The sequence below is a fragment of the Vanessa cardui genome, chromosome 1, assembly GCF_905220365.1.
Source record: "Vanessa cardui chromosome 1, ilVanCard2.1, whole genome shotgun sequence".
In the NCBI taxonomy this organism is placed as follows: domain Eukaryota; kingdom Metazoa; phylum Arthropoda; class Insecta; order Lepidoptera; family Nymphalidae; genus Vanessa; species Vanessa cardui.
Window position 1 is genome coordinate 3,367,199 of NC_061123.1, and position 11,643 is coordinate 3,378,841.

The following is an 11,643-nucleotide window of genomic DNA, read 5'->3' on the forward strand; positions in this document are numbered from 1 at the left end:
TACAAACAGATAAACAAAAACAACAAAAACTTAACGATGCTTGAAGAGATTTAAAAAAACACCCTAAATTAAAAAAATAATTGTTAAAATAAAATACAGTTAGCAAATTCTTCGTTATTTCGCGAAATAAGAAACAAGTAATATTATCGTTGTCACAAGCAACCTCGGCGTTTCCTAATGTCTCAGTACTTAAAGAACTACTCAAGTGAGCTTAAACACGATAGAGCTACAAAGCCGGATATACCTGCACATGAAGGCGCCATTCCAAGGAATGTCTAAACTTAAAAAATCTACAATGCCTCTGTGTCTCAATGTTTTTCATACCTACTTCTATTGAGAAAATCTCACGATTTAAGAATGTTTCTTAGGACCCATAAAATGTGTCTTTTATCTTATAAATATTAAAATTAAATATATTATTTTTAAAGTTTTTTTTTAAATATTATTTTAAGTATTCTAACAAGAGATCTTTTAAAAGTTATTTGCATAAAAAGACCTTCATTGAATTGTACATCTCATTCGTCTTACTTATTTTTGTAAAATAACCCTTCTTGTTAGGATAAACTGTAAGATCTCTTCTGACGTATGGAACGCTTATTCATTGTACGTTCCTATGTTAAAACACAACATTTCTCTTAGTAAAAGTCTTTGTTCTTTAACAGTCTACATCGCTTAACCAGGCAATTATTTCATGTCACATTTAACGCTAGTCTTTACTTTTACTAGACTTTCAAATGCTCTAATTTAAATAGCGGCAGTCTCCGGTGAGTTGTTTTATGAAAATATTGTTTTTATATGACTTTCAAAAACAAATATATACTCTGATATGTTCTATTTATATTTAAAAGAAGATTTGGTCCGTAGTTTTAAATTTTAGTTAAATTAAAATTGTTATTTACTAACTTGAAATAAATATAATATTAACATATATAATATCAATTATTTTTTTCGGCCAAATAAGACACTTCGAAGCTTGTTAAAAGTATATCATTCAGCAACATGAATTAATGATTAAACGAAGAATGGAAAATGAATGAGTTCTACGTCTCATTCATTAAAGTGTATTTCATGAGAGCTTGACAGCGGTTAATCGAGAGTAACGATTGTGAGAAATCATAATCACATGGATACGAATGTTACAGTGATAAATTTGTTTGAAACAGCTGTGTTCGTGATCCGTCTTTGAATACTAATGCTGTATTGCTTTTCGTATGTTATATAACTATTGCATACAAATTATCTGACTACACTTTATTTCAACCGACTTCAAAAACTATAACTACGTTACATAATCTTAAATCGACTTTTAAGTAGTCTATTATTTTTCATTTCATCTTACTTAGGAAGGGTCTAAAAATCTGTTGAATACGCAATTATTTTTATAGCTTTTTAGTGCAAATTAATTTGTAAAACAAATTAAATAGTGTTTTGTTTGAAGTCGGTATTTTCTTTTTGTTAAAATTTTTATTTATATAAAGATATATATAAACAATAATAATTAAAGACATTACTTAGTCGTAGACGTTTTGTTTATTTCAACTAAAAGTCAAGAAAACAAATACGACCCTCATATTTTATTTTTATAAGTAGGTGTTTTTCTTTTCTCCTCATATTTTCTCGGTCAAGGTTAAAAACGAGCGAATTTAAGAGGATTACTTGACATTTTCAGTGCTGTTTTCAGTGTTGATTGCGTAAATAACATTATTTTTTTTTTTTAAATCAAAATAATTTAAAGTTCAAAGTATCATTTACTTTCAACTTTTAATTACTAATACCATAACATTTGTTTTTTCTTGGTAAAGGATACTGACACTGTTAGAAAATAAAAACTACTCATTTATTTTTTAAATTATGTTTTACGTGTATACAATCAACAATATATATTTCCCACACAGAAAATTATTGTATATCAAAAAAATATATAAATGTAAACATCCTGCTACATAAATTGTTTAAGTGGCAACAAGTATGGGATATTTCGTGTTTTAGTCTCTTGGAACACATCAAAACAAAGTATTTTACTTCGGCGGTAATATGATTTATGAATTTATGTTTTTCACATAGAAAGATCTGAACATATGGGAAATATATTTAAATTAATGCATGGAAATGCATTTTTTTAGTATGTATCAAAATTCCTATACTTACATAATAAGAAAAATCAACGACTCAACTTTTGCTTCGCTTAGATTCATTAATAACTAGCTTTTGCCCGCGACTTCGTTCGCGTGGACTTCAGCTTCGTCCCGTCTAGTCTAGTAATCGCTTAAAATCGCTTCGTAAATAAGCCATTATTTCTCGTACAAAGTAAAGGATAAAAAATAGTTATTGTGAGTTATTCCTAAGAGATAAACATATACCATCACGGACTTTTTTGTAGACCTTTTTAAGTTGTACAATACTGTAGTAAATTGTTTTGATCTATCTTGTAGGATTCAGTCAGCGTTTGCAATGTAAGCGAAAAAAATGTGTTTTTTTACGACCTCACATTAGAAACCTCAAAAATTGTAGCCTATGTGTTATTCTGATGTATAAGCTATATTGTGGTAAAGTTTCATTCAAATCCATTCAGTAGTTTTTACGTGAAAGAGTAACAAACATCCATACATCCATACATACAAACTTTCGCCTTTATAATAGTAGTAGGATAATCAGAAGGTACTTAATAATACTTGAGGTATATCTCATAATCATAAATTACCGTAATATATAATAAATAGCACAATAATAGTAACAGCTTGTAAATTTCACACAACTGGGCTAAAGCTTCCTCTCCCTATGAGGAGAAAGTTAGAAGCATATTATCACGCTGCTTCATTGCGTGTTGACGGATTCACATGTGGCAGAATTTCATTGAAATTAAATACATCAGAAGTTTTCCTCACGATTTTTTCCTTCACCGTCGAGCTTCAGATGAATTATAAAGACATAAAATTCAGTGGTGCTTGCCTTGGTTTAAACCCGCAATCATCGTTTGAAATGTACGCGCTCAAACCACAAGCCTGAAATTTTTTTAATCATATTTTATTATAAGTTAAGTTAAGCCTCAACGAAATAGTTAATTTTCAAATAGCTTATATTTCATCGCCCACTAAAAGGTACAACGATTATTTATCTCTTCTTTATCTATTTTCTCTTGATCTCAATATTTAAGTAATACAACCTTAATTTCAACAAGGCTTAACACAAAAAAAAATTAAATATATATATATATATATATATATATATATATATATATATATATATATATATATATATATATATATATATGTATATATATATATATATATATATATATATATATATATATATATAAATGAGAACGCGCTAATGAAACGAGGGCAAAATACATCGTAATTAATTACAATTTCATAACCTAAATCCTTCTACAGATACACGTTTGGAAATAAAATTAATTTGGTGCTATAAATAAAAATTCCGACGATCGATAAGTGGAACACAGAAAGAAGTTAATCCAAAGAAAAATTAGAAGAAGCTGAATTTCCTTCTTTCTGCGCACAAAATAAACAAAAACTGAAACACTACGTTAATGAAAAAGTTTTCGCAGTTAGAAAAGCGTGCTGCCAAAATAAACAAGGAAATGAAACTGCCTAGTCACGTGAATGAATACAGATGCTTAAAAAACAATATAATATAGTTCATCGTTATTATAAACATATATATTATGTAACTGAAAGTGTATTAATTAATTAAGAATTTTGTTGTTCATACTATATTCACCCATAAATGTCTGTTCATGTTCTATCAAATTAAACAAGGATAAACCAAGTTTAATTAAAAGAAAAGCAAACTAAACAAGGTTAGAATACCTGCGTCTTAACCGATTCAAGGCTCAAACCTTTTTTTTTTTTCTCGCTGGAAAAACGCTTTACGCGCTTCCCCCACGTGATGGAAAGTGGGGGGGTGTGTGGGACTCCCCGGAGCCCTAGACGCCTAGTGCGCCCAAGTACGCCGGGTTTACCCACTAAAAAACCAGCGGTATCCTCTCCGTCTTTCGATGGACGCCACGGGATCGCTTACGCATGCTACCGTGACGCCCTGACGGTCGGCCCACCTATGCGGGCCTCTAACACCTAGGGGTGATTCCCGGGGATTCAAGGCTCAAACCTAGGCTAGTATCATTTCATTTTAATATTCTTAATTTATCTCAATAATTCATCCCATGCTCGGCAATGAATATTGTGAGGAAGACTGAATCGAAACTATCGAATCTATCGGATGAAAATCTGCCACATATGCCTTCTCACTCCTCCACCAATCCAAGTGGTGGATGAGTGAGAAGGGGCATTTACAGGTGGTTTTAAAGGCAGGAAAATCCATCAAAACAAATAATGTTTCCCGTTTTTATAATAGGAGTTATCAAACACGTTTACGGAATTAGATTGTTTTATATAATGTGTTTAGAAGTTATATTAAGGGCATTGTTTAATAATTTAATTATGAAAAGGAAACTGAAAATAAATATGTCATCTTTTAAATGTTTGACTAATTTACTAACTTAACTAAGTAATTGATTACAATGAAGATATTTAAAATCAAGAGCTATCGTAACTACATCAAAGACTGAGCCTAGCGATTCCAAAAGGACCTAGCGCCAGCGTTTAGCGCTGAACTTAGAAAATCTCGCAAAAAGAGATGACTATTAAAAAACAATAGGTATTTACAAAATGCAATATTAAACTATTAAACCTTTTACACACAACAAACTTAATTACTTTGTAATCTTTGGTTCATTTTAGTACGAAGTAGCTCTTAAGCCAACAACACTAATAGCATTTAGGCTTGTTAGTAATCCGATTAGATTCTATACTTTCACTAACAATAGCGGTAGAATAAAGCCAATGAAAAAGTAAATCTTTGCAAAATATAACTTTTAGCTGCTTATCATTTTGAAATAATGTCATAAGTACCTTAATACTATATGAATATAAAATGAATTAATAGTATTTAATAACCTTTGATTATTATTTAAAAGCATCACCAACTGTAATCCTATATATTTGTTTACTCACAACGACATCTACGCGCATGATAAAACGCCGCAGAATGTCTAAAAGAATATAAATCATACACGGAAGTTACGAGTAATAACTCGTAACTTCCGTCATCGACAATTTCCATCGGCCAAAATAAACGTACGTACGTTCAAGCGAAAAAAACAAAATAATGAATTCGGATCATCACCAAATCCCCTTTTAACCTTCGGCTGTGAACTTAATCGGAAGGAAAAAGAGGAAAGTGGATCTGGATGCAACGTGAATAAAAACGAGGCACTGATCACCTTCGGAATAAAACTAAGCTAATTGGTAATTGCACGGAGAAGCAGGAATTAAAACGAAAGTGAATAATAAGATGTACCGTACTTCTGCAGCGAATGTTAATCTAGTTTTTTAGGGCGTTAATAATAAATTTATTGCGAAGTCATTCAAAAGTAGGTCAAATAAGAGTAGCAATTCAAGTATTTTCAGAGTAAGCTGTAGAAGAAAAATAATTTAAGCAAATTCGTGTCCGATTAGGCTTCATTAGTCATGCAAATTGCAGGAAACAAAATTGAAGTGTTTCCATCTGGAATGTATTCTAGGTGGAAACGACTGCAGTATTATCTGGTACACTAAATTGCTATACATTACTGATATTTTCAAAAAATGAAGTAATTTTCTTCTTCGTAACTGGCAATTTTGATTTTGTGTTTCTGAAATTCGAATAGTGGATATTTTAGTCCTATACATGAATTCCTCGTGATATTTAAAAAATATAAAGTTATTAAAAAAACACAGCAATTTACTTTGTGTCGCAATTAGCAGTAGAAAATACTGTTGTTAATTCACTTTTATTCGTTACAATATATACTTCAATTGGTCAGGTTCTATTCGAACTAGTCCGGGTAGGTACCCACTTCTCTGATATATTTGACCACAATACTTAGTATTATTGTGTTCCGTGTTTGGTTTGGTTGGAGAGTGAGCAAGTGCAACTATAAGCACGCAGAACATAATCTTAGTTCCAAAGGTTAGTAATGTATTCATGATGCAGGGACTAGTATATATTTCTTAAGATACCATTGTCTGTCCGATGGTGACACGTGACTCTTTATTGATATTGTCCGGTGACATTTATATTATCGCTACTATTTATTGTATTATAATCTAGCCTTGTTTTCTGGATCACCTAAAACATTACCAGTTAATGTCTTTTCCATTATCACAGCAAATCGATGATACAAAAATTGTTGTATCGTCCTCCAAATGACACATGTTGATATAGTTTTAGTCATGGTAGATAAATAAGTATATATAGGTGCGTGCTGCGTCACCACAGATGAGCGCCAATAAAGTCAGTGCGTAATGAGCTACAGCGCGTTTCACTTGTGTCCTATATCTACTAGTGGCGACGAGGAACATCTACCCACAAAGCGAAAAATAAAAAACGAACAAAGGAATTGAGGCGGATTAAAATGTTTTCCAATTCAAAGCCGTTTTTTGGAAATATAACTACATTTAATCATCAGCATCAAGATTGGGTCACATATAAAAGTCGACTCCAGCAGTGGTTCGTGGCAAATGACATCGATGGTGAATCGGACAAAGGAGGTCTTAAAAGGCGCGCCATATTGCTCAGCGCATTCGACGAGAGCACTTATCAACTGGCCAGCAATCTCGTTTTTCCAAAAACTCTTGACGCAGTGAGTTATGTGGAAATTGTACGAGTTTTGGATGTACATTTTACTCCAAAGCGCTGCGGGTTTGCAGAACGTCATCACTTTTACGCGGCGTCGCAGCGACCGGGGGAGTCGCATGCGCAGTGGGCGGCGCGGTTACGAGGTCTAGCGAGCCATTGCAGTTTCAAGAATTTAGAAGAAGCTTTGCTAGACAAATTTGTGATGGGGATGCTTCCGGGTACCGAAAAAGAAAAACTCTTCGCAATGGAAATCGGGGAGTTGTCGATGGCAAAGGCGGTTGACCTGGCGGAGGGCGTGCGGTGTGCACGCATGGCGACTACGGCAGCAGGCACAGCAGAAGGAGTCAGCGTTGACCCTTTGTTTAAAATGACAAAGGGCCGCACCAATCGTAGTGACGGTGATAAGTGTTCCGTGTGTGGTCGAAAGAATCACAAATCTAGTGAGTGTCGCTTTGTAAATTACCGGTGTAAGAAGTGCAATAATAAGGGTCACCTGCACCGAATGTGTAAAAAAGTCAATTACGTAGACTCAGATGAGGTGAACGAGGGTGACGACGGTGAGTTTTTTAATATTCGCAGTAATAACGGGGGGCCTATGACCGAAACAATATCTATCAATAATATTTTATTAAAATTTCAAATTGATAGTGGGTCGTCTGTAACCGCTATATCAGATAAAACTTATTATTCTTATTTTAACAGTGTTACTTTAATTCCTACCAACAAAAAGCTTATCAGTTATAACGGAGGCTTAATTCAAAGTTTAGGTATAGCTAGGTTACCAGTGACATACAACAATAAAACAAACGTATTAGATTTCTATGTCATACAAAATGGAGGGCCGCCATTGCTTGGTCGCGATTTTATTTCAAAATTTAATTTAGAATTATCACCAATTAACGGTTGTTATCATGTGTCGTCGGTACCGGAATCGGAATTGCAATCATTTTTAAAAAAATACTCGGATATTTTTACCGACGAATTAGGTTGTTTTAATAAATATAAAATAAAATTGCACTTGAAAGAAAATGCAAAACCAGTTTTTATGAAAGCCAGGCCGGTTCCGTTTGCGTTAAGGGATAAAATAGATAAAGAAATAAGCCGTTTATTGCAGATCAAGGTCATCGAGCCCGTCGAGTTCTCGGAATACGCGTCACCTATTGTGCCGGTGTTAAAACATAACGGTACGGTTCGTCTATGCGCTGATTATTCACAAACGTTAAACAAACAGTTATTAGTGGAGAAATATCCTTTACCGACTATACAAGAACTATTTACACGATTACATGGTGGGGAACAATTTTCAAAATTAGACATGTCTTCAGCGTATAATCAGTTCGAATTGCTAGATGATAAACATGTCACTTGTATAAACACACACAAAGGGTTATTTAAATTTAAACGGCTTGTGTTCGGGTTGTCTTCGGCCCCCGCCATATTTCAGAGGGCCATGGAAAGTATTTTATCGGGGATAGATGGCGTACTTTGCTTTTTGGATGATATCCTTATTACAGGAAAAGACAAGGTGGAACATTGGGCTAGGTTAAAATTAGTTTTCGATAGATTAAAAGATTCGGGCTTAACTTTAAGAAAAGAGAAATGTGAATTTTTCAAAAATGAAATAAATTATCTCGGATATATAATTGATAAAAACGGGATAAGGAAATCGTCAGAAAAAGTTAAAGCAATTTTAGAAGCTGCAGTCCCTAAAAATTTAAAAGAATTACAGTCGTTTTTAGGTTTAATTAATTATTATAGGAATTTTGTACCCAATGCATCCACGCACTTAGCCCCTCTGTATGATTTATTAAAAAAAGGAGCTAAATGGTCGTGGTCCCCGCAACACGAAAGGGCGTTTTTGGAAGTAAAAACATTTTTAACTTCAGAAAACGTATTAGCTCATTTTGATTCAACCGCAAAAATCATATTAACGGTGGACGCTTCACCTTACGGGCTAGGGGCGGTGTTATCGCAGGTCGGAGCCGACGGCTTAGAACGTCCAGTTTCGTTCGCTTCACGAACGCTAAACTCAGCTGAAAAAAAGTATTCTCAAATACAAAAAGAAGCCACGGCTATAATCTTTGGGGTACGCCGGTTTCATCAATATTTATATGCTAGATCCGAGCCGTTTATATTAAGAACCGACCACAAGCCGCTTATTTCAATTTTCGGTTCCCATAGGGGTATTCCAGAGGTGTCTGCAAATAGGTTGCAAAGGTATGCAATATTTTTGTCAGCATATAACTACACCATTGAGTATGTCAAAAGCGCCAACAATAGTGCAGATTTCTTATCGCGCGGGATTCGGCCGGCGACAGCAGCGGCGTCGACCGACGGAGCTGCGAGTATTAGTCCGGGAGGAACTCGCGAAGACGCCGGTAGTGTACGTGGATGGAACGAGACGGCTACATACGTCAATTTTATTTTAGAAGGATGTTTACCGGTGACATTAGATCAGTTAAAACATGAGACTAAAAATGACCCGGTACTCACTCAAGTTAGTGATTATGTCCTTAAGGGTTGGCCTCGGAAAGTTTATGATTGTAATTTATTACCATATTTTAAATGTAGGTTGCAGTTATCATTAGAAAATGGAATTTTAATGCGGGGGCATAAGGTAGTTATTCCAGAAAATTTACGTAAACACATATTATTAGAATTACACAAGTCACATTTAGGTATAGTAAAAACTAAGGCGGAGGCCCGTTCTAGATTTTGGTTTCCGGGAATTGATGAAGCGATAGAAAAAATGATCGGAGATTGTTCAACATGCATTAGTATGCGGCAATCGCCACCCCGCGCTCCGCCGGCGCCCTGGCCGTATCCGACACAACCATTCAATAGAATTCATATAGATTTCCTTGGACCAATTCAGAATAAAATGTTTTTTGTAATAGTTGATGCTTACAGTAAGTGGGTTGAGTGTTTTAATATGAATAACAATATAACATCGGGATCGGTTATTAGTAAATTATGTGAATTCATGTCTAGGTTCGGGGTACCTCAAACAATCGTGAGCGATAACGGCACTTCATTTACATCTGAGGAGTTTAATGCATTTTGTAAATTAAACGGAATATGTCACTTGACCTCGCCGGCATACCATCCCTCCAGTAACGGCCAAGCAGAGACTTATGTTAAAATAGTGAAAAAGGGCATAAAAACAGCTTTGTTGCTAGGTGAAAATGCGCAAGATATGAATAATAGGTTATTAAAATATTTATTCGACTATCGGAATTCTGTGCATAGTACAACGGGGGTGTCTCCCGCGAAACTGGTATTCGGTCGTCAACTGAGGTCAATACTAGATCTTTTAATTCCTCATCCGTCGCCTTCGTCCCCTCGTCTGAATAATCATGTTCAAAACAAACAGTGCTTGCAGACTAAATATCACGGCGGAAAATTAAGAACTAATTTTAAACCAGACGATGTAGTGATGTTTAAATCTTTTATAAATAAAAATAGATATGTGTGGTGTAAAGGTACTATCATCAAACAGTTGGGTAAAGTGTTATACTTAATAAAGACTTGTGAAGGTATTAATGTTAAAAAACACAAAAATCAAATTGTTTTGTCAAGGAATGTGTCTAAAAACCAACTGGTTCAACCGGGGAACAGTAATCGAAGTGAGGAGGAAAATCAACACCGAAGTGATGTGAAACTTGCATCAGTTCCCTCGACGAGGACGCAAACTAAGATGGTTTTGAGAAATATTCCTAGAGTAAACTATAAAAAATATTTTTAGATAAAAATAATTGTCAAATAAGGGGGGAGGAAATGGTAGATAAATAAGTATATATAGGTGCGTGCTGCGTCACCACAGATGAGCGCCAATAAAGTCAGTGCGTAATGAGCTACAGCGCGTTTCACTTGTGTCCTATATCTACTAAGTCAATACTAAAATAAAGGTAGATCGAAATCGACTTCATAGATTCTTTATACTGACTGCTAATTGCATACAAGTGTAGCTATTTTTTTCTAATAATACGAAGCATGTACAATGCTACAAGAATCCTTAATTAAAAATAGAAGTCGTTTCAAATATGAAGGTATAGAAACATGGTAGTTTGAAGTTGAAGCTATTCAATACTGCTACATAAGCCTACTTGAATGAAGTATGATAAGTATTAATTTAAAGAGGTTCAGTAGGTAGCTATGGCATCCGAAAAGAGCCGAGTATTACTTGTGACCTTATAAAAAAATTGTATTTATTTTATTTTCCATTGCGAGTGAACTTCATTTCAATTGAAGTAAATATATCGAAACAGATTTGGCTCGAGTTATCGTTTGAACTCACATATACACTTTTCTAATTTCCTTTCCAGTTCGCCGAAAATACGAGTATGTCTAGTTTGTTGATCACGCTCCAATTTCCGTCTGTGTCGACCACCTGCGCTCGTTAGTTTGTAAACAAGGTGATCGATGCCGCACCGATCACAATCAATCGCCGACAACAGCTTTACAGAACATTTATTGGACATAAAAATGAAAAATGTAATAGCAAATTATAAGACAGCTTTACAAATATTGTAAACAATCATTAAAAACTTAATAACTCTTGTCATAATAATAAATTATAAACAACCACAATTATACTTATCTATATAATAGAGTGATGTCGGTTTTTGTGCATGTCCAGAACAATTATGATAACTTTTCATTGGACAAATTACATCGCGAAATTATTCTTATTTAAATAATATATAACCTGTAAAATAAAGCTGAAAAACTGTATTTTGTCCATTTGTCTCTTACTGCGTATATTAATCAATACTGTTATATAAATAAAATTAAATATGTTGAAGCATTTTTTTATATAAGAATTAACTCCTGACATTATTCATAGAGACACTTTTCTTTAGCATGAACTACATAAACAACTAATAATTTTCTTTTATTAGGCATACAGTTTTGGTTTGACTTCTATGCCTAAAATTACCAGTA

At 34.0% G+C, this 11,643-nt stretch overlaps 1 protein-coding gene across 1 annotated transcript; it reads left to right on the forward strand.

Annotated features, from left to right (window-relative positions):
• The first annotated feature begins 6,311 nt into the window (after positions 1-6,311).
• LOC124533326 (uncharacterized protein K02A2.6-like) lies at positions 6,312-10,472 on the forward strand. The gene has a single exon (XM_047108532.1). The coding sequence runs from the start codon at positions 6,476-6,478 to the stop codon at positions 10,442-10,444; it is 3,969 nt and encodes a 1,322-aa protein (XP_046964488.1). The 5' UTR covers positions 6,312-6,475; the 3' UTR covers positions 10,445-10,472.
• Positions 10,473-11,643: the final 1,171 nt, after the last annotated feature.

What these genes read in the sequence shown, in the direction of transcription:
- LOC124533326 (XM_047108532.1), top strand. Translation starts at nt 6,476, where the DNA reads ATGTTTTCCAATTCAAAGCCGTTTTTTGGAAATATAACTACATTTAAT.